Genomic DNA, 25,044 nt, shown 5'->3' on the forward strand with positions numbered 1-25,044 from the left:
GTATGAGAAAAAATACACTCGGAGAAGTTCTCGTTATTTTAAAGCAACGTCAACTCAATTTTTTATTAAAGTGTAAACTGCGCGTCGGTATCTGCACTGAAAAAAAAAGTACTTGGATCAAATGAACAGATAGTTTTAAATGGAATTATTTGCCGTAAATGTCATTTTATTCTATTCAAATGTACTTTCGTCAAACTACGTGAAATAGTTGCTGTAATCTATAATTTTTCTTAGAATTTATATTATTTCTAAATATATATAATTTAATTCAAATCTTATAGTTTTGAAATTTATTATCTCGGAATTGTATATTCAAAATTTAGTATTAATGTAGGAATTATTCAAGACAAATGTAGCATATTATAGTCAAACTTATGTTTTCTTGAAAGAAAATTGTAGCAGGTCACAGAATGGCCTAAGTGGGAAGTAGCACGATAGATGCAGCCACTTACGGTATGTGTATATACATCTCCTTGTGAGTAACGACAATAAATCAGCTGGGTCGATCTAAAGACATATTGATGAGGACCATCAATAAATCCCAAACTGACCTATGTCTAGTTGGTTAAACTTACAAACTATCCTAGCTGTTGTACTAAGTGTTTTATGAATTTGAAACTAAATATTTTTTATTACTGAGAAGTATTTATATTAGTGATGGGCATAATCGACCAATTTTGATAATCGAGTTATCGGTAATCGAGTACTTCTAATAATCGAGTGATCACTCGAGATACGAGATATTGGTCGTTTTCATCCCAGCGACGCACAAATATGTTTGTATTAGTCATATATTACTTATAAGCGTAGCTAAAAAAAAAAAAAAAGCTCACGCACTTCAAAACCTAACCACTTTTTCGTTTTATTCTAAAAAAAAGGTTACGCAATCAGTGACTATTTGCAGTATGCACTAACATTTTGGGGTGCAACCGTATGGTAATAATCACTCGAGTGGTGGGAGTAAACATCTCGAGATATCTCGAGTGATCTCAATAATCGAGTACCACTCGATTTTTCACTCGAAATCTCCCATCACTAATTTATATCCAAATACCTATATTCTTAAAATCATAGTAGAAAATATTTTCTTGCTTATATACAAACATGTGATACCTTAAAATCAAATGTTGTACATTAGAAATTTTTTTCTTGCTTGTACACTTATCCATAGGATAAATTTGGTAAAATTTTTTTTAAAGCTTGAAACTAAACACCTTTGCAATAAAAACTACAAAAATGCTTTGAATATTAAATAATAGTTCTGTTTGTTATTACCGATAGAAAAAGTTAAACTTCTAATAACAAAATCATAGTGTAATCATATATTCTTTTTAATATAGATTTAATACAGTTGAATTAATATAGTACAACAAGAGTATTGCTGTATTGATCTTCATTTAAAGTTATTTTTAGGATTCTCAGTCTTATCAGCAATCTTTTATTTATCTTTATTGATATCTTGTTAATTTTTAACTCCCTTCTCTTTATCCTTACGATATTGTGCATGTTTTTCTAATGTTAGTAATATACTATTTCCGATTTATTTTGAGCACTTACCCTACAATGAGAATTGAGTTGTTTAGATGGATAAAGGGCCTTCTAAGAATATAGAAATCCGTCCAAATAACCACTACAGGGTAAAAGAAAATATTCCTGTGACAAGATTGAGACATCCATATGAAGATATAGTGTATCAGACACTGGGGATAATTATTGTCCTGTAAGACGATTCAAATATCACCCATGTTTCCAATCCACACCAAAAAGTTGCTCGTAAAGCCGAAAAATAAAAGAAAAAAAAAGCTGAGCTTGTATGAACACAGCGAGCTTGTCGCTCAATCAAAGTGCTTTGAATCCGAAATTCACAAAAAACTGCAACCAAACACAACATCGATGCACAATGGACAATTCATAAAGAGAGTTTGGTGCTTGATAACTCCAAGGACCAGGGCAACGTTCCTGACCATTACAAAGTACAATTCTCCTCATTCGTCAAATTGTATGTATTCTACTGATGCATTTATCCAAACGACATCTTGTGTATCAATTACACCAAATACTTGACCTTTTGTATCCAATACAAAATTATTATAAATAGTTGCGAGATTAGGTTCAACCTTATTCCTGCGGCCGGTGCCAACTGTTCTGCAACCCAAAATTAAGTCAGTGAAAGGACACAAAAAAGTGTCTAGAACAAAACAAGAAATTAATGCTGAGACCAGTACAAAAAGGTTCGGTCGAAATCCTTAGTGAGAAGCACCATCAAAAGGATAACATAGAGGCAACCACAACAAAACCTGTCCTACTCTTTAAACATCAGGTTTCAAATTCCAAGCTTTTGGCGAAAAAGGAGAAATAAAGAGGAGGCGAGATACGACAATATAAGACATTTTTGAGTGTAGTTATTAGAATGCCCAGATGCTGTAAACCTCAATTCATTAGTCTAGACTGTAGACAATGCAACCGTTGGTGGGTAACACAAATTTTGTAGATTCTCTATCTATAGACAACCTAACTATCAATTTAGTCAAAAACATATATATTGCCACGATCTCTAAACAGACAGCCTGTGAGTCAGCCTCACTACAGTACCGTCGTATTACTAAGACCGGACATCTGACTGGATAGGAAGTTGAAAAGATATTATATGATGGCATTAGACTTTATTAATATTTGTTAAGACCGACATATGTAACTTGCTCGTGAAATTAGAGTTTCTTCCATGACAGTCATTTCCCAATGTCGGCCAGTTCAACACCTAACATCAGAAATGCGATGGTTCGTCCCAAAATGGTAAAGTCTGCAAAAAAATAAGGAAAGGGGAGGACAAGAAACTGGAGATGTAAGAGACAAAGAAGTTTATAAATTCAATTGCTTTCTAGGGAACCAAGAAATTCAAATGTGCTACCAAATTTTTTTGGTTCCAAAGACAAGGGGGCCCAGGAAAAAGTGTCTTAAGAGGGTTCCCTGCGAAAAAGCGTAGCACTATCAGATTCCACATGTCGTAAAACCAAATTTAGTGATTCTCGTACAACAGGGCTCTGAGATATAAAAAAGACTATTCTTAAGGGCGGATTTCAGGGGGTTGTAACTCCGAAAGAGGGGGGCCACTTGGCAAAAATAAAAATACAGGTCCCCTAAATTTGTCTTAAGAATCTATGACCAAATTTTGTTGCATTAATTTCGGCACCCTGTACAGGGATTCAGTCATAATATGACTCATTAATTTTAACCACGTATTCGGAAGGCCTAATAAAGACAGAAAATCGAAAAAAATTAGACCTTTTAAAAAATAAGCAAATTACTCTCGTTAATTAAGCACCCTACTTTGCACCACACATTTTCTGACTGGGAACGCGCCGGCGCACCACAGAGCGTTCGAACGTTGAAGCGAAACAGCTGATTTCCGCAGTCGTCTTGAATTTTGCAATTTGTTTCACAATCAAAGTGCAGAGGATCCCCGTTTTATTAACAAAGTGCTATGGACAGATGAGTGAGTGTTATTTTAGCCATACTGTCATTTTAAATAGATATCATACTACTTTTTGAAAAGCAATAAATCACACAACAAGATATACGTACTATAAACTGAATAATTAATTGAACACAATAGTAAAGACTCATATGCAATTATAAAACATAGTGAAAATCTTAACTATATTAAAAATACTAAATGACCTGACATTCGAAAACAATTATTATCTTTATACATTTGTTTTTATTAACAAATAAATAATAACCTACTCGTTAATAATTAAATTGTAAAAAAATATGTTATTCATTCATGTGTATATGTAAGAAGGACTGTTTTCTTTGTTCATTATTAAAAACGCAATAAAAGCTAGGTTAATGATCGAATGCAGTAGCACACTCTCGATAAACCTTTGTAGGTCAGCGGTCAGGAGCGGTTGGAAAAGGGGTTAAATAATGACTTGAAAATACTTTCTCTCAATCACCCTGTATACTTGCTAAGAGAATGACATTGTGTAAGCTGTTCCTGAAATTGTAGTTGCTTCTATAATTTGTTATTTCCCAAACCCTAACATACGTTTGATTAATTTTGTTTTTCTAACCTTCCTGATGGCTAAGAATAGATTCCTTATCTCTACTCTGTAGAAGTGAAAGGATGAAAATTGCCTTTAATTTTTTTAATTGCGGCTCTAAACTCCGTGTGTTTTTAATATAAATACAGGTAATTAGGTGGGGGATTTATGTAAGCCCGTTTTTTTTTTATGAAAATAACTATAATTTTCTATTTTAAAACGACCTTAAAGTCGTCGCGTGTTCCCTCGTAATTAGCTCCATTACGTTGGAAATAAATTAAGAACAATTTTGCACTTTAAATTATTCTCAATTCACCATAGGAACACATTTCAGCATTATTACGTGCCTTAATTAATGGGTAATTACGGAAATGAAAGACGTTCGCATTGATAAAACTTCTTTTTTATATTTTCATATTCTTTACAAGTTTTAAGTACATGATACTCAACATATGTTGCAGTTTCTACAATTTTAAGTACTTTAAGACGGTTTCCCCGCACCGATTAGGATCCTGGTGGTGAAAACCGCGCGTAATTACTTTTACAAATGTACAAGTAAAAAATGCATATCAATAAACAGATATACACACTCACATTTATTATTATATAAAATTGTAGATATGTTAAAATAATAAAAAAATATATACAGACATCACAGAAACACAAGTAATTCATAGTAGTTAAGTACTGCAAAGGAATAGGGGTATTTTAGCACATCTACATCCTGACTCGGAATAATAATACTTCAAACGTAATACCTAATTATGTACACAGGCAAATAAATATAAAATTTTGTATAACTCAAATAAATAACTCGTATATACACAATTGAAATTTTCTTCTACGAATATAACAACAGGACTTTTTACTCTTAACGTTGGCACTATAACAGGAAAGTTTGGCACGAAAATTGTTGGCACTGTTCAACGTCTCTGTCGGGGGGTGGATATTGCGAGCGCGCCGAACTTCATCACATTCGTCCGACTTTTGAATATTTGCACAGGAAACGTATTTACAGAGATCAGGTTTACGATTCACTTTCCACGTCGCTGACGCAGTCCTCCTCCATGTCCATGTCGATGTACTCGCCGTACTCGTCCGACGTCTCCTCCTTCCATTTGTTGACGTGGTGCGCGTTGGTCTGGGAGCTCGGCGAGTTGGACTTGTTGCTGGGGTTGCTGGTTTTCGCCTCCTCCTCCTGCTGCATGCGTTTGTGCTTCGTCCGCCTGTTTTGGAACCACACCTTCACCTGAAACAAAGAAAAGATCGTTAGTGTTAGCTCTTCGCGGAAGGGGGACGAATGCTGAGCCTTGGGGCACACCGAAAAGTATTTGTCTTTTTATTCAGTTATTTTAATTGCAAAATCGCACAGGAATGAACCCAGTTGCAGAATGAAAAAATATACAAATACTCTAAAGGTAACTAAGGACTATGACAACTACACAAGGTGTTCCAAAGCAACATGCACATATTTTAAATGGTTGTTGCAAAGGAAATTTTATTAGATAAACTTCATACAAATATGTGATTTTAAATGTACAGGGTGTTCAATGTTGAACTCTGAATATGGTGCCTACTTTTTAAATATTTTCGAAACTTATTGTGAGTTTATTATTGAAATTACATAAAAGTTTTTAATACAAAAGTTTTAGCTTTTTTATGAATTTTTATAATACAGTATTAGAAAAAGCTATTGAATAACGGAAATCGCTAAATTAACGAAAAAAATGGAACACCCTATATATTAGTGCATACTTAGCTTAAATTTTTCTGTTTTTAAAAATATATAATATGTTACTATTTGATTCAGGACTTTTCGACATATTTCAGTTTAAAACTATTGTTGAAAATACAGGAGGAAAATTTATGTCTGACGGATCGCAGTGGCTATGGACGAGGCACGCGGAACAAACAAATGACTTTGATAGAAGTCTATTTATCATCATTAATTTATTTCCTATAACAAACTATTTTATCAAAGAAATAATGTTTAGAATTTGTTTTATTTTCTGCGTGGCTATTTTTTCAAAATTTGATAACGAAATTTGAATGTTCAAAGCTTTTACACAAAAATGGATTTTAGTGTTATGACACCGAGATACATCGTTTTCTTTTTCCGCTTAAAATCGGTACATGTTATTAATAAAAATCGCCTTAGGCATCACATCTTAAAATATATACATACAATATTCTGTAAATATTTGAAATTTAAATTAAAGAAACAAAACCTATAGAAATACATAAAAACTACATTAAAATAAATACAGAGAAATGTTGCATATTCAAGACTGGAGTACAAATATTGAACACAATAATCTACGGATATTTATTTTTCGAAAATTTTTAGACTTAGCAAAACCTAAACTTGAATGAGCTGACTTAATAGCTTATCGTCAAATGTTACTCCAAGATACTTAACAACCTTAGGTCTACTGAAGTGCAATATTATTGAGCTTATAATCATATGATTTGTTAGAATAAGGCAGAACATCACATTTGTTAATATTTAGTGGTACTTTGTTAATTTTATTTAAATTATGCTGAAGTATCAATCCGTCTTTTGGCGAATTAGCTTCAATATAAATTGTTTGGTCGCATATAACAGGTATTTAACATTTAACTGTTTAATAATATCATTAATAAGGAGTACAATAGCTATGGGACCAAGTGTAGAGCCTTGAGGTACTCCTGATGTTTATACGAATTCGCTATATTTAAATTCTCGAAGTCGCATGTACAGTTGACAGTTTGAAAAGATTAGTGGATTTGGAAAACCATAGAAAGTTTTAATAATAGGACGTTATGAACTGAACACTTTTGAGAAGTCAGCAACCGATGATATGGCGATGATGTGGTTATGCAATACTCTTGAAATGCTTTATAAAAATTATTTAGGATTGCTGCCTTTTACAAAATCAGGGCAAAGCTATAGTTTTAGTGCAACAGTAGTGCTTTTTACTTTAAATGTTCTTAAAGAAGAAAGGAAAGATAGAAAGGCCGTTGTAAGATGATTGAAAAGCCATGCCGAAACGTGACGAAAATAAAAAGGATAAAATCACAGCCTGGCAACAAGAGCTATTTTAACCTTTTCCACCGCTAACAATGTACAAGATAATTGTCGGTTGTTGACAAAGCGTAATCGTATAATCAAATAATTAAAAGCGTGGTAAATTATCATTCACACTTCGCTATTAAAGGCCGACGGAAAAATGGTGTGATTTTCCAATATTAATTATATAATAGCCGCTCCATTCTAAAAAGTATCCTGTCGCGTACTCAACTTGGTATGCAGCAAGGTAATTACCCAGGTCATTCACAGTATGTATTAATAATAACGCTACAAATAATAATTACAATATCATTAATTTACATAAAGAACTGGTTGCCATATTTGTTCCATATTTCAATTGCTAATCCAGTCGTGGTTCGGAATATTAACACACATGGGCTGTTCCTAGGCATTGGATCATTTTATAAGGAGAAAGACGGATCTGATTTGAGGCATTGGTATTTGATGGAACAATATATCATCTGGGTTGCTCATTCCTTGAAAGGTGGGGGCCATTAAAGCAAGGATTACTTACACCATGTTGACAATTTTTTAAAATTAAGAAAGCGAAGAAATTTAATTTTCTTCCCAGAAATGGTGGGTTTTTCAGTAATATTAATTTGAAATACTTGATAAACTTATCAATTTTGACTTTTAAATGCCTTTTTATAATATTTCATGATAACTTTAATCATTTTATCTGAAATTGGAGAAAAAAGTGTAATTATAACATAAATTTAACATTGAATTTGAATAACTTTTGTACGAGTAGATTTATCAAAAAATGATAAGGGACACTTTTTGTAGAACGTTCAATTCCCTGCAAGAATACGTTTCGGTCATTTAAATCCGTCTATTGGTTTTTAAGATATAAAATTCTGAAGTTGAAAAATAATGTTTCCATGTTATTTAAATGGAAAATGACCTCTAAATATTAATATTAAGAGTTCCGATTTTTACAGACATCTCTTCTCGCCCCCTTGAATGTATTTCAGATGGGATTTTGAAAAAAAAAATAGTATTCCAAAAAGTAAGGACCAATTATTCTTTGGAACATTATGCCACACCAGACATTTACTTTTTTATATTAGATATCAATCGAAAATTGGGATTATTATTTTTAACCCAGTATCTACAATTTTGAGAGCAAACCACGCCATTAGTTGTGAATGTTGATTCGTCATTATATAAAATAAAGGGATGAAGGAATCTGTCTTCAATCAGTTTCTCGCCCATTGTTAAACAAAAATCCAAACAACGACCATCATCTCCATCAAGCAATTTATGAATAAACACTGATTTGAATGGATAGATTTTCTTGTACTTATACAAAAATTCTTTGAATATGAGATCTGCTAATATCTATATTTTCTGACCTTTTCCTGAGTAACATCTTTGGATTTTTTTATACAGAGTCCATAACTACAACAGTAGCAGTATCGTTATCATTGTATTCCTTTTTAATCATTGGAATATTCTTTTCATCATCATATAAAAGAGAATATTATAACTACATTTTTTCTACTCTCCTTTTTTTACAGTCACTGAACTCTCTCTCTCTCTCTCTCTCTTTAATAATGCATTATAACAGAAAAATCAATTTGTACGTTTTCTCGCGGCGACAATTTTTCTTGTAAATATTTTACGAACGTGAGAATAAGCAATACATGATACCATAACTCGTAAATTAGACATACTTAATGTTGTGAAAAATTTCCTCAGAGAGACTATAATTTTTGCAGTCATTTTTATTTCGTCACGCGAGGGAATTGTGCGTCACGATGCATTAGCAAATAAATAATACGACCCGTTTTACAATGGAAAAGGAAAACTGAAAGTAGTTTTCCATAAAAATGATTTTATGAGCTCTAAAATTTATATAAATTGTGTTAAAAAACTGTAAAAAGCAGATAGTACCTAGTTAAAAAAATGAAAAATTCATCTGGTTGTCATAAAAAGTTTTTTTTGTTTATAACACGAGTTTATCAAATCAATTCAAATTTGGTACCTTAATTTTTTTAGAGTAATATTTCTACGCCACTGAGATTTTTGCAAAAGGGGAAAAGCAGGGTAAGTAAAAAAAGTACTTATATCTCTTTTTGGTAAAACGCATCGCACATGTCAACATAAATTGTCTGTACATTAAAAAATTGTAATTTAATAGTGTTGAAAATTAAAAGAAAAGTACCTAAGGTTTAACACTTTTATTTCATGAAAAATTGTACTATTAAAGGAGTTCAAACTTTATTTTGTTTTCAAATTCCAGAATTTCGACGCCACTGAATATTTTTGAAATTTAATTTATTCATTCAATTTGCAATTCCGTCTCACAAAGGAACTGAGTATATAATTGCATTTTACTTAAAAATTACCCATTTTGAACCTATTATTTTTTTGTATTGATGAGATTAAATTTTCTAAAACACCCATTTCTACGCTACTGAATTTTCCGAGCTTTTGACTGTAGAAATTAATCACTTTTCCAGCAAAACATTCCTATAGTTTTTTGTGTGAAGCTGGTTTTATATTTGAAAAAGAATAATTTTGAAAATGAGGAGAATTTAGAATAAAAAGGAAATTATTTTTTTTCTCTTTAAAATATACCTAATTAGGAACAGAATTAATGCAATGGATTTTAGGGGCGTCTGGAGTTCTAACTGATCTCTAAGTATATCCCTTACTGATACATACAATTATATACAATCCCATATTTATTAATTTACATATTTACTTTACTGTAAATCTAATTCAGGTAAATAAAAGTAATCCTACAATCCTAACGATATTTATTGAGATAGAATTCCAAGAAGACCCCTGCGTCACTTTCATGGAATTAATCGCATTCGACACCCGAAAATATTGGCGGCGTGGCGTTCATCGTAGCAACTTGCAGTGCATACTGTATTTTGCAGTTACGAAGGCGTCTTTCTTGGTAAGTGTATCGTCCTGTGCATTTTCAGTGTAATTTCTTATAAAAATAAATCAATGGAGGTGAAAAATAAAAGAAAGGAATTTAATTCCCAGTCGAAGAGTATCACGTTTAACGTATATAACTGTTTTAAGACAATTATATATATATTTTAATATTCTGAAAATAACTCGGAAAATTTCAAGGCACGCCCCTTCTGCGGTAAATTGTTACAGTAGTTCCGACAACAGAACTTTATTGGCTTATTATTTTCTTGGAATCCTAACAGGACTATAACTAAAATGTAAAAATGGCAAGATCGTTCTTCTAAGGAAACAGAAATCGGTGCATCTACAACATTCTTACCAACAAAAACGGGTTATTGATCGCCTTACGCCGCCATTTATCTCAAATGGGGCCCAAACCCGAAACAAATGACAAACTTCGATCCGGAAGTAGCCGATCCGAAGCCGAGCTGCGCCGGAAGCGAACGGCAAATGGGAAAAAAGCCCATTGTCGTCGTCATCATTGCCAATATACGTGTAGGCAAACAAACTACTTTGTATAGGGGTAAACGTCGTTTGTCAACTGGTTAATGGCTTGTGAATTTAAGCCGTTTTGTTGGCAACAGTGGGTGTGCCGAGCGTCGACTACTTGTCAAACTTTTTATGGTAAATTGACTGGGTCTATTGTGAGCTATATTTGCATCGCATTCTTCTGCAGCCAGATAGTCGTAAACATTTTGTTATTGTGATTTATTGGATATTACGGAGAGCTCTGAAAGCGAATGACTCAACTTATTTTGTAAGTCTATTTGGATTAGAGTCGATTATTAAATATCTGCAGTGAACATAAAACCATCTGGTTGGGTACTAGAGACGGCCGTAACCCTTTATAAATATTTCTTGCGAAAATGAAGGATTGCAAGAACCGTCTGATAAATCTTATAGCGAACTAAAGTTGCTCTTGCACTGACATAATAGTTACAAAGTATAACAAACTGCTGAAAAAGATAATTATCCTCAAACTAAAACCCATATTTTTATAAGTTTTGTTATAAGATCTGCGTAATATACTTAACACATAGCCTTAAAGTAGGAGGACCTGCTATCAACACTTTTATTCAACGTAGCCTTGGAGAAAATACTCTGAAAAGCAAGCATCAGGTTTAAAATGTACACCACAAACGATACCAGTGTAGATAATATTGTAATTTGAAGAGAAATAGAAATAATAAGAAGTGTCAAAATTCGAATCAATAAAACTATCATATTTTAATATGTGAAGTTAATGAAAGTAAAATAAATTGTTTGGGGACATGGGAAAGATAAATACTGAGAAAGATATGCGGAGGGAAAGAAGAAGGTAACGATGGCAAAATACATAAATAGGTTGCGAAAGAAAAATGGTGAGGACGGTTTACGGAGAGAAAGAAGAAGATAGATGCATGGGTTGTATAATGAGAATGTCCATACATAGAACTCCGAACAAAATGATAGAAAGTGGAGTTGGAGGAAGAAAAAGACGTGGAAGGCCAAGAATTAGATGGACAGGTCACGTATAGAAGAATGTAAAATGGATAGAAACTAACTTCCAATAAGAAAAAATTTCTGGCTTCTCTGCTATTGTCAAAATTCTTGAAAAAAAAATATGTTTTTTTGTAATATCTGGGGAATGTTACTATAGATTTTAATGAAACTTGCTATGGACTTATTCCTAAGTAAGACTCACGTTTGATGAAGCAACCGGGTCCATCGGCCTTGGACAAGTGGTAAATTCTTGAGTGTATTGATACAAGAATTACCATAACTTTTTATTTGGTCACTGAACCCAATTAATTTTTTTATTGATGCATCAGTTCTTTTTCGAGATTTTCGTGCTCTTGGCATAATCTTGTGGCATTTATAGTTTTTCCGCAAAAAAATGTTTTAAATTTTAGACAATTATTATCGCTACTACTCATGTACAACAACTACTCACTACAATCTCTACTATCGTAGTAAGCGATGATGTCAAACAATATTAATTTTCTCTAAAAGAGCAGGACTCTTTTATTGGTCCAGAGTTCCGTAACCCTTTCAAATTTTGGTTTTCCAGTTTGGTAGAAATCCTTTTTACACATATTAAATCTTACCTATGCAATAAATTTCAATATGTAGGTAAATCTGTAAAGACAGAAGCTGCTTCAAGGTCTTATTCTTGGCCCCATATTGTTCAGTCTATATACAGGGTGGGCCATTAGTGTGAGAAGGTAAAATAACTCCCTTGTTATTCACAATACAGAAAAAAAATGTATATAAAAGTTGTACAGAATCAAAAAACCTAAAGGACAAAATTAATTTGAAACACATAGGGCGATGAGTAAAAACGGGACACGCCAAATAATACATTTTTTAAATGGAACACTGGAAGACCTTGTATATTTTTAAACATATGGATTTCTGAGAAAATTCTGTATATGGCAATATAAACAGTTTAACATTTTAGTGCGGGGTTGCCAAGTTATGTAGAAAATTCTTCGAATTTTGTAAAAACCTCGAAGAAGTTGTATTAACTTTCAACTACTAACACTTGAAGCAAACATATTTGACAGAGTTATAGGCAAATGTTAGGCAAAGACAATTTTATTAGTTAATATTTATTTGTGGTATTCTATAAAATAATAAAAATATTTTTTTACAGAAATATTGCTATATCTTAAAAACTAACAATTTTAGATATAGAACATGCTTAATAAAAGTTGAAGTGGACCGACATGTGAATAAAATAGAACAATAAAATACAGGGTGCATGTCCCATTTGAAAAGTTTTAGAAAATCAAGTTTAAACTTTCTAAAAATGATCGTGATGATTATAAAAAATGACCTGTATAAAATATCGATATTAGCTAATATAGGAGCCTTTGTCTAATATTTGCCTATAACTCAGTCTAATTACTTTGTTCCAAATGTTAGTAGCTGAAAGTTAATACAACTTCTTCGAGCTCATGTTTTTTCCAAAATTCGAAGAATTTTGTACATAACTTGGCAACCCCGCACTAAAATGATAAACTGTTTATATTGCCGTATATAGAATTTTCTCGGAAATCCATATGTATAAAAATATAGAGGGTGTTCCATTTAAAAAATGTAATATTTGGCGCGTCCCGTTTTTACTCATCGCCCTGTATGTTTCAAATTAATTTTGTAGTTTAGGTTTCTTATACGAAAACATCGCAAGAGATAAAGAACTTTATAAACTAAACAGGAAATTATACCCCTGTTCTAGAAAAGATCAGTGGCGTACCGGAAGAAAGTTTGAAGAGTGAAAGGAGGCCCGATCTCATAAAAATTAGCACCCTGCAAATCGTGACGACTATTAGGCAGGGCTAAGGTAATCTAAGTTAACCTACTTCCCAAATTTGAGCTCCATATCTTAAAAATTGTGAGATACAAAGTAAAAAAAAAAAATTATTGAAATAACTTTTTTACTTAAAATCATGCGCGATTCGCCTCCCTGAATAAAGACGTACTATTATGAAACATCCTGTATATTCTAATTGTTATTTTATTAATATACACTCAAACACCGTTTCCTCACTTTATCATCCACACGCATCGTATCGGACAAGTTTTTAATGTATTCATCTGAATCTCCTTGCGTTTACATCCGCTGTTAATAAAAACCAGCATTTAGGCATCTCGTATCGCATCGGCATCTCCCGATGGGTCAGTAACTGCCAAAATTAAACCCGACAAAACTTATATGGGCATTCGTAATGGTACGAACGGTACATCGGAAAATCGACGTCCTTAACGATATCCATCTAGCTTATTTTAACACTTATTTATTACCCTGACGCTATCTGATGCGTCCCGCGCTTACCTTCATCGCCCGAAGCCGAACGCGAGAGGTTTGCGAGGCGATCCCATCTCGGAAACCAGCTCCGAGCTGATCATTCATTTCCTTTCTAATTAATAGTATTGATAACAGAGCGTGATGGAAATTAATAATTTAATAAGAGGCTGGGCAGTCTCTTTACCGTAATAAATGGCGCGCCTCCCTTGCATTGCTCTCTAGATAAGGACGCGGTTTGATTCGAGGAAGATAGGACTTGCTCGCCCTCCGTAATCGTCTGATTTGTGGCAAGAATCGAGTTGATAACAGGGTGATAGGGTGATTGGAAGAATTTGAAAATGCGTTCTTCCTCAAATAGATCATGAATTATTGAGTGTCATTAAATCAAGTTCTTAGTATCCAGTGGCGGGTAGAGAGAATGGTCCAGTATTTATCAGAAAGTGATCAGAAAACTAGAAATTTTCATAGTAAAAAAAATTAATTTAAAATATAGTTATAAATATGTTATCTAGAATATCTAGATAATTATATAGATTAGCTTTATGAAACACATTAAAACGGAAATGTTAAATTGCAAAATTCGATTATGAATCTCTGAATATGTGGGTTCTCTACATCTGTAAAGTGTTTACAGCGGTGGTCATGGTTACCATCGCCCAGCAGTGAAGCTATTCACCGTTTTTTTCTTAATAAACGTAATTTGTTCAGGGGTGGTTGGGGTTGTGTAAAATTTTATTACTTAGATACACATTATTTTTGTGTTTTTTAAAAAAATGAAAACGTTTAAATTGATTGTAGCATCAACGTGTAGAGCGGTACCAGCATTTTACGGGGCCCATCAAAATTAAGTTGACTGTAAAAAAGTATGGGTCAAACATTGCGAACTACTTTTTATATTGAAGTAAAAGGATTCATCTACAACGCGTAAATTTCAGACCTTAATATTAATAGATGACGTCGTAGCAATTTTTTGAAAAAAAAAAAAAAAATTGTCGGCTCCTGTTGGCCGTAGAACATTTTTTTAAATTCTTAAAAAAATGTCAACTTTCAAATGGTAATAATGCCATTCCGATTAAATTTCAACGATAAGAAAAAGATCTACATTTTCGATCCAAAAGAGAATTATAAAGTTTCGGTAGATTTTTTACATATTTTCAATTATCACAATACACGCACAATTTGAACAGGAAAGTACAACTCTTAAATATCACTTTCCGTCCCAGCCTCCTACTTTCTAATATACAGGGTAGACAAATGAAAACGAAACAGAACCATTTTCAGGAACTGCTTCGAGAGTGTAGATAATTTCTCAGACCCGTCGATTTTAGATTAAAGGGGGACATTCTTTGCTGGTATGTTTGACTCCGCCACTTTCACCCCCAAGCAAGGGTAAACATCACCCCAAAATATTTAAATGGCATTGGGGGTTGGGTAATATTTATTTTGAAAGCTCTTACAATTCTCTTTACAACAGACTTTAAATTTTATAATTCCACCCAATACTTATTAAGAATTTTGATTATAAAGTTGAAACTTATTGTACAAACAATTAGTAACGGTAAAAATGTCAGTCATTCGAATTAAGTACGTCAATGGTATAAATTTAGTATTTCTTGCGTTACATTAATTTTTGGCGATTTGTTATCACTTTCGTAAAAAAAAAACACAATTGTAAAAACGGAAATGAATGCTATACACACAATGAACGTGAAATTAGTGGATTCCAAATTATTTTCTAGTATTATTTGGAAGCGTTGGTTGGTAGTTTATTTAATTGTGTTTTTGAAAATTAAACACAATGGTTTATTCCATTGCGAAAAGGGTAGCTATCATTTCGCTTTACTTTATGAACAATAAATGTGCGAATAGAACAGCTCAGCTATTTAATGAACAACATCAAGATCGACATGTCAGGAGGAAGTTTGTTCTAGAGTTAGTAAAAAAATTTGAAGAGACAGGGAACGTAACCAATAAAATAAAACGAGAAATTGAAAAACCTATAGTTAATGAAGCTAGTGAAGTTGCAGTTTTGGGACAAGTTCATCTTGTTCCTACATTAAGTACATACGAGGCAGCAGGCATCTGTGTCTGGGATCAATCGAACTAGCATACAAACCATTTCGAAGAAGAATAAATTCCATCCATACAAAATACATTTAGTCCAGGAACTTCATCAGGATGATTATGACCGATGTTTGCAATTTTGCGAAATAATGAGTGAGCGAGCAGGGAACGATCCACAGTTCCTTTTTAACATTTGTTTTTTCTAATGAATGCAGTTTTTTCTTGAACGGGACGGTAAATCGTCACAATTGCCGCTATTGGTCCGATTCAAACCCAAGAGTTTGGAATTGGGCTGGAATTTTCGGTGAGTCCTTTTTTTCTACCTGATAATTTGACTGGCCAAATGTATTTGCAATTACTGGAAGGCGCTATTGACCCTGCCTTGACTGATATTATTGAAAATATTCCAGAGTATGATGAAGATCATTTGATTTTTCAACAGGACGGTGCTCCTCCGCATTATGCGTTAATTGTCCGTCAGTTGCAACGTTTTCTACAGAATTGGATTGGAAGAAGAGGCAGCATTGAGCGGCCTCCACGATCACCGGATTTATCGCCCCTTGATTTATTTTTGTAAGGATACCTAAAAAGTAAAATCTATAAAACACAGCCAGCGTCGCTGGAAGATTTGTGTCTAAGAATCGTCGACGAATGCCGTCGAATCATTCCGGGAATGCTTCGGAATGTGCGCGAACGTTTAGAACAAAATATTTATTCTTGTATGGAAGCGGGCGGTCATTAATTTGAACATTTTATCAACTAAGTAGTAAGTAAGCAACTAATCATAATTTAAATTTTAAAATGTAATTATTTCTCAAAGTATTGAGCGGAATTATAAAATTTAAAGTCTGTTGCAAAGAGCTTTCAAAAGAAATATTACTCAATTCCCAATGCCATTTAAATATTTTGGGGTAATGCTGACCCTTGATTGGGGGTGAAAGTGGCGGAGTCAAAAATACCAGCAAAGAATGTCCCCCTTTAATCTAAAATTGACGGGTCTGAGCGTTTTTCTACAATCTTGACGCAGTTTCTGAAAATGGTTCTGTTTCGTTTTCATTTGGCCACCATATATATGAACTACGTTTAATTTCATTGATCTCGGGACTTGACATTATACAGAGTGATTTCACTTTAAATACAGAAACTGCAGAAATAAGTTCATCCTCTTTCTCCAATACCGAGTCCCGCAGGAAAACATTTCTAGAGCAAACTCTACTTCTTTTTTGGTAATGAACATAGTCCTGCAACTTCTGTATTTATAGTGAAATCACCCTATATATGTACCTTAGTAGGTACCAAAATATTATTATTTCCCCGATGTTGTAGCAGAACCGAACCATTTATTTACTGGCCTTTCCAACGGCAACCTGTCACCGTCCAAAAATACCGACGCCATAATTCCATAATTTACGAATTAAGCTTCGCGGCTATAACTCATCAGCGGTAAGTGCGAAGTCAATTAGGCATGAGAACCTCGCAGGACAGATGCAGGCCCGAATTCGGAACGAGATCCGCATTCAACGGTGCCGCTCCGCCAAGATGGCGATAAACGGTCGCGAATCCCCCTTCGCCAATAACATCCGCCGTCTTCCCCTTCGTAATTGTCCCTTCAATTCGTCCCCGGTCGGCCCTCCCAGTCGGGTTTTTGTCATGCTAATCCGGTACGGTGCGAAATTGATAGTTTATTTGCGGTGCGCGCGCTACTTTATCGACCGGGCTGACGCGGCCTGCCGGGATTAATCCGCGCCGCCGACTGTCGTTTGTCATCGGGCGTCCTGGCAGGGATTAAGTGGGAGAGGCAGGGCGGCACATCCCAATCAGCGGCCTGGGGCGAGCGGAGCTGAGGGCGCCTGAAGGGTGCAGGGTTTGACGTTTGATACAGGGTGTACTTAACATCTGCGGTGCGACGAAATTTCGACGTTTCTTCTCGTTAAAACGAACGAAAAAGGAACAGGAGTTGCTAACGTGGTTTCCTAAGAGATCTGCATAGTAAAAGGAATTTCTTGAATCAAATTTAAAATATACTTCAATTACAGGGTGTCTCATAATTAGCTGCCAACCCTGAACAGGCCGATTCTATGATCAAAACTAAGTAAAAAAGTTCATATGAACATGGGTCCGGAAATGCTTCCTAAGGGCACAGGGACCCATTGAAGAGGGAGGAATGGAAATCATTTTTTTGCAATATCTCTCAATCGCGTTGTGATAAATGAATGAAATTTGGTATACACAGCTAAATTTTGATGAGCAATTTGATGGACTAATCCATTTATTTCCACAAGGTCCATTGGGGTGGGTACGGGGGGGCCCTTGGTACTTTGCGTGTGTAACTTTTTCATCTTTGACTTTTTAACAAATTGGACAGCAAATTCCGTTTTCCCGAACTGTTTTACGTTAAAAAGGTACTCTTGTTTCAAATCGTTATCTTTAACGGTTTCTGAGAAAATCGCTCTTGAATTAATCCCACTTTGGTCAATTTCATAGTAATTTAAACAAAAAAAAATAATAATAATTTTCCTTTCCTCTCTTTTCCATTTAAAGGATTAATTTTTATTTAATTTAATTTTTTATTATTATTTTTTTATTAAAATTAGATTAAATTTAAACAAAAAAATTTTTTTTGTTTAAATTACTATGAAATTGACCAAAGTGGGATTAATTCAAGAGCGATTTTCTCAGAAACCGTTAAAGATAACGATTTGAAACAAGAGTACCTTTTTAACGTAAAACAGTTCGGGAAAACGGAATTTGCTGTCCAATTTGTTAAAAAGTCAAAGATGAAAAAGTTACACACGCAAAGTACCAAGGGCCCCCCCGTACCCACCCCAATGGACCTTGTGGAAATAAATGGATTAGTCCATCAAATTGCTCATCAAAATTTAGCTGTGTATACCAAATTTCATTCATTTATCACAACGCGATTGAGAGATATTGCAAAAAAATGATTTCCATTCCTCCCTCTTCAATGGGTCCCTGTGCCCTTAGGAAGCATTTCCGGACCCATGTTCATATGAACTTTTTTACTTAGTTTCAATAAAAAAATCGGCCTGTTCAAGGTTGGCAGCTAATTATGAGACACCTTGTATAATGAGTTGCGTCTTTTAGACCCTAAGGGACGGCAGTGTTGACAAAAATGTTTGAAACCCCTTTATTGAAATTTAGTACCTCCTACAGATGTTACTTTATGACATAGAAAACAAGCATCTGAATTAACAAAAATGTAAAAAAAGTACCCCCTCTCTTAAACTAATCTGCTCATAATTTTCTCAGGGGACATGCGCATGTAGCAGCTTCAATTTTTTCATTTTAAAGATGAAGAGTTAAAAATGTTAATAATGTTTGCCTCCCATTGCAGAAATCACGTATTCTGATTTAGAGAAACTTATAATACGATTCAATATGCCATTTTTGTCAATGATACAAAGTAAAAACTCGTTTTTGTATTGTTTGTTTAATAAACACCATAGCGGGTTTTAGTTGTCATTATTTTTACGAATTGTCATTAATATGTCAGCTTCGTTCTTGGAGATTATTCTCCAATACAGAGCTGGAAATATGAAGACAATTTTGGTGTTGAATTTTGAGTGAATTTAAGATTTTAGCAAAAAAATATTTTACCAACATAATTTTTAGTTAAAAGAACCAAAACAAATTGCATAAGAATCACTCAATTCGCTGTTAATATTTCCATGTAGGGGCAACACAAGTTTATGTAAAGTCTTTCCGATATCCGGCATTGAAATATTTGAAAAACTTGTTCCCATATTTATTTAGCCATACTATGAGTACAGGTCTGGTCGAACTGCGAGCGCGGGCAAACGAAATACAAACACATCTGCATTGGGCCACTGGGCAATAAATCTCAGCTGTTGACAAGTGGTTGACAAATTGCCCAGCAGTGGCAGCAGTGCAGTGCAGCAATGCGGAATTTGGGTGATTCAGGTAATTTTAATTTAATTTATATTACAATTATTGCGAAAGGGAGAAATAATATTATTACAACATGGCATTTTGGAGACTTTTTGAAACGGAACAATACGAAATTTACCATCAAGATAATAAAATAATTTGAGGACATAAATAATTAAAATATGTTGTTGGCCAAATGAACATAATAATAGAAATTTTCTACACATTATATACAAATTATTATAATTTTTTACCTTTAGCGGTAAACTTTTTTAGGAATGCCTATGAAAGTCGTTAAATTTTATTGCCAGGTGTTTTTTACATGTTCAACTGATTTGAAAGACTATACAAACAGATACTAATGCGCAGTTTGGACTTTGCTGTGGGACAACAAATACGTTTTAGTTACTATTAGGTATAATATGCCAATATGCATATCAGAGATTAAATCGATCAGTTAATGAACAATTGTTGAAAATTCGATATAATTTTGTTCAGTACACTACTACCTATAGATGTTATGTTGTTTATGTAAAATTTGTTACAAAAGAAAAGTTATTTCACGTTATAGGGAATCTTCTTTTATACATTTAAAAAGACTGTTTCCGATTAAAACTTATGCTTCTTAAATAAAAATCATTTATTTTGGTCTATTTCTCAACAATTCAAGGTAACAATTATATTATCGAAATGTTGAATCAATTCCTTTCATTCAAATAAATGCGGATTTGTGCAAAGGTTTGGTTTTTTCTGATTTATATCTATGCTCCACTACAAAAAATGCCTCCAACTTTGTCATGTTTTTCCGTGAACTCCTGGAAAAACTCACACACACTCTGTTAGTGTGAGTTACTTTCCTATAAAATATCTAAAATGTGTACTTAATATTTTATTTATCTTCAATTTCTAAAGCGAATTTATTTGTTGGTTCTATACCTATAACATATTAATATCGAATAAAATTATGAATTTACATGACCCGGTGTGTTGCTGTTGCATGTATGGTGTAGTGTGCTAGTTGTTTGGTATGCTTGTTTAGATTCAGTTGTGGGGTAATAATATAGCCTCAAATTCATCAAACCTAACCTCAAAGTAATACACTGACTCTTTTCTAAATCTATGGATATGATTACTTGAAAACTATATTTTTGAGCTTATATTTTCTAACTCTAAAGCCATAAACCTACACCCATAAAAACCTAATCTCAAACCCTTCAAAACCTAGCCCCAAACTCTCAAAACTCAACCTCAAATTCTAAAAACTTGAACTAGAAATATATAAATGTTCCACACCAAAGAATAAAAGTCCTTGAAAACTATTTTCTGGAACTCATATTTTTTATTTTTGAAGCCCCTAACCTTATTCTTAAATATCTAACCTCAAATCCGAGAAATCTGAGCTAGAAAGTTTTAAACGAAGGATATTTTCCAAACCGAAGAATATGACTCTTTGAAAACACTATTCTGGAGCTAATATTTTGTATTTCTGAAGCTTCTAACCTATGCTATGTCCATAAAAACCTAACCACAATTAATTATAAATATTTCAACAATTTCAGTTAAAAACAGACTCAAAATCTATATATTTACCGAAATTATTCGATGGATTGCATTTCGTTATCATTATTTATAACGAGCGTTCAAATAAAAACGTAGTCAAGTTGGTTCTGAAAATTTGGACGTAGGGCGTAGCGTAGCAAATGAACTTAAACGTCATCTGTCAAAGCGCTATATCGCCGCTATCAATTTGAATATATTCGTTTTAAAAAGCGTTTAAAATGGTGTTTTCTCAAGAACAAAAAGTGTTTATCATAGAGTCCTACTTTAGAAATGGACGCAAGATTGATGGAATTTGGAAGTATTCTATTGAGGAATGTTTCATAGAATTTCAAAATCAATTTCCCGGCGTTGTTGAGTACAAAATTTTTCAAAGTGCAGTTCAGCGTTGTGTTAATGTTTTTCGTGAAACGGGCAGTGACACAAGAAAAGAAGGAAGCGGCCGACCTAAAAATGCGGACTGAAGAATTAAAAGAAAATGTCCAACAAATAATGGAAAATGCGCCAAGAACTTCTGTACGTGTTTTATCACAAATGGTGGGAGTATCAGTCGGTACCTGCCACACAGTGTTAAAAAAAGATTTGCGTTTGTTCTTCTATCGTTTAACTTGTCAGCAAGAACTTCATGAAGTTGATTTTCCGCGACGGGCTGTATTTTGTGAATGGTTTTTAAACAACTACGGTGAACTTCATAATATCACCTTTTTTTCTGATGAAGCCTGGTTTCATTTAAGTAGTTACGTAAACTCACAGAATATGAGAATGTGGTCTTCTGAAAAACCAGATAACTTTTTTGTCGAGGGCCCTCTACACGCTAAAAAAATTGGAGTTTGGTGTGCTCTCAATCGAAGGAGGAATTATGGACCTATTTTTTTTAATGGTACTCTTACTGCGCAAAGGTATAGAGAAGAAATTATCGCTCCTTTTGTTAACCAGCTGGAAGAAAACGAAATTACAAACTTTTACTTTCAACAAGATGGCGCAAGAGCACATACGGCAGGCGAGACGATGAATATGTTGAGGGAAGTCTTCCAAAATCGACTAATAAGTCTCAATGCTGAACATGAATTTCCACCGAGGTCATGTGATATTACGCCGTGTGATTTCTTTTTGTGGCGTTACTTTAAAAACACTATTTTTGAACTGCCTATTCCTGATTTAAACCATCTGCAGGCTCGACTTATAAACAAGATTCGTGAAATTAACAATACCCCGAGCATCTTAGAAAATGTCTTTAATTCTTTGAGGAACAGGTGTGAAAAGTGCTTGGAACAAGGAGGGGGACACTTTCAGCAGCTACTTTAATTTATTGTTATAACAAGGAGGGGGACACTTTCCGCAGCTCCTTTAATTGTTTGTTATTGTTATCACGATTATTCTTTAAAATAAAGTTATATAGTCATTAACGTTATTGAAACTGACAGCTGCTGAGAAGTGAGGTTAAGTTGGTCGCTATAAGCTACTCCCTACGTCCAATGTGTCAGAGCCAACTTCGACCACGTTTTTATTTGAACGCTCGTTATAAGACAAGCCCTTTTACCGTGTCAAGGTAACATTCTTTAAAAGGTTTTTTCCTGTTTTTTTTATTTTTATTAATTTTTAATTTGTTTTTGTTTCTTTTTGTTTTTTTTCTACTTTTAATTTTTATTCAATGTTACAAAAATTTTCATTTTATTTTTAAATACCGAATTATTATCTTTGGTGCTGAGGCTGATTGGTTCTCAGTCGATTTATTTTTCTATATTGTATAGATATATCAAATTATCTCACCATGATCATAAAATAAAGCATATTTGAAGAAGAACAAAAGAGAAGTTAACACTGTACGGTTAAAATAGCCGAGTGCATTTCGCAAAAAGTGGAAAATTACATGTTTAATGTAACTGTACTTGTATTATGTAATTTTACATAGCCTGTAGTGGCGTTAAAATAATCAGTGATGTAGTGTGTAATTTTACATAAAATTTTTGTGTAACAATAAAAATTTATAATAAATATTTGTTTTTCTTTTAAATTTCTTTGATGACTGCACTTGATTATGGTCGTTATTTCAAAATTGTACTATTTTCGTGTCTACATTCCTTTTGCAACTCCAAGTGCAATCATTGTTTTTGTATGTGTAAAAATCCATGTTGAAGGGAATATTTTTTTTTTCATTAGGTACCCCAAGACAGTTTCTATAACTTTTATAAAAATTGCAAAAATACTTGAAAAGCCTTATTAAAATTTTCATACAAAATATGTGACATCTTAAGAGTTGATTAGTATTTAATTTACATAATTTTGTGCACCTATTTTGAAAAAGTATAAAACGGAATTGTAGTCAAATTAAATATATTTCTAACACGTTTTTTTCGAAATGCATGTTTGATGGGACTGTCGAATATTACCCCCTCTATGGCTGCGTATACGTGTGAACCGAACAACCAGGGGAGGGCAAATATCCCGAGACGAGGGCAAATAAAAATTGCAAAACACGCGAATCGCTTAATTGCTTATACCGCGGAACGATTTAAAACTGGAACATAATCCGGACAGTACGCACATATAGTGTTTACATTTCATTAAAATATGCGCTGAAAACTTCCAACCACACGTTTCCAATTAGGAATACAAACAGTTGAATGGCGGCACAACTGCTTAAAATAATAACGATTCCGGACGGGGCCCCTCATAATCTCTTATTAATTTTTATTATGCGCAAATATTCGCCGGCAGGTTTTCGATATAGCGGGAAGGGTTAGATGATTGGATAAAACGCGGGGACAGTTCGAATAAGGTGACTTCCCACAGGCCTGATTTACTCGGTAATCCTTTTAAAAGCAGACCATATTTTTGCTGTAGGAAATAAAAATTTGTGATTGGAAGATGAAAATCTTTATAAACAACTTATCCAAAAAAATTTTAAAATCTTTATAGTTTCCGAGAAAAAATTATTGAAATTGTAGTATTTTCAACCTTTACATCGCTGGGCTACTGTCTCTAGCGTCATTCGCCCATGTGGCTCCAGGCGATTCCGAATACTGAAATCGGATTTTAGTATTATCGTCGTTGCGATAGTGTTTACATTAGTTTTTTAAGTGTCAAAAATGGCTTACGTGTATAGCAACTGGGAGTTGATGGATATCGTTTTAATTTACGGTGAAGCAAGACAACATTTGTGTTATGGCGAAGTATTTGTATTATGGTGAAGCAAGACAACACTTGTGTTAGTTCGTAGAAACTAGGTAAGGCGGGCCCAAATGTGTTTACAGGTCGGTGGACAAAATTCTGAACAGTTATTGTAACATCATGTCAAATTATTTTATTAATTAAAATCACAAATTAATTTTATTAATTAATAATAACAATAGCGGGAAAAGCAGTTGGATTTGCTTGTTTCGAAGAGATAGCGGACTGTATAAAAAAATGAACTATCAAAACAAAAAATAATTATTAATGGACTCACCTTTGGGCAAAACTGGTTTTTGGTCTATCACTGTGAAACTCAATGGGATAGGGGAGGGAAAATGGTATGAGGTCTTAATAATAATCAATAACAATAAACTAAATTACTTCAAAATAGACAATTTAGGTGTCGCGTGTGCGTTTCGATTCTAGACTGCCTTTTTTACCTACTCGTATTTACTGCTATCGGTATGGTAATATGTATATTTAATTTCTTTTAATTGTAGGCA

At 33.6% G+C, this 25,044-nt stretch overlaps 1 protein-coding gene across 2 annotated transcripts in view; it reads right to left on the reverse strand.

The window, feature by feature from the left end:
- Positions 1 to 4,448: 4,448 nt before the first annotated feature.
- Positions 4,449 to 25,044, reverse strand: part of LOC108908487 (homeotic protein empty spiracles) — a 72,248-nt gene continuing 51,652 nt past the window's right edge. For both annotated transcript variants that reach the window (XM_018712547.2, XM_018712537.2), the window contains exon 3: positions 4,449 to 5,292. In XM_018712547.2, the coding sequence (XP_018568063.1) occupies positions 5,071 to 5,292 (222 nt within the window). In that variant the 3' untranslated portion in view covers positions 4,449 to 5,070. The remainder of the gene's footprint in view (positions 5,293 to 25,044) is intronic.

Source organism: Anoplophora glabripennis, unplaced genomic scaffold (assembly GCF_000390285.2).
Source record: "Anoplophora glabripennis isolate ALB-LARVAE unplaced genomic scaffold, Agla_2.0 scaffold29, whole genome shotgun sequence".
Classification (NCBI taxonomy): Eukaryota; Metazoa; Arthropoda; class Insecta; order Coleoptera; family Cerambycidae; genus Anoplophora; species Anoplophora glabripennis.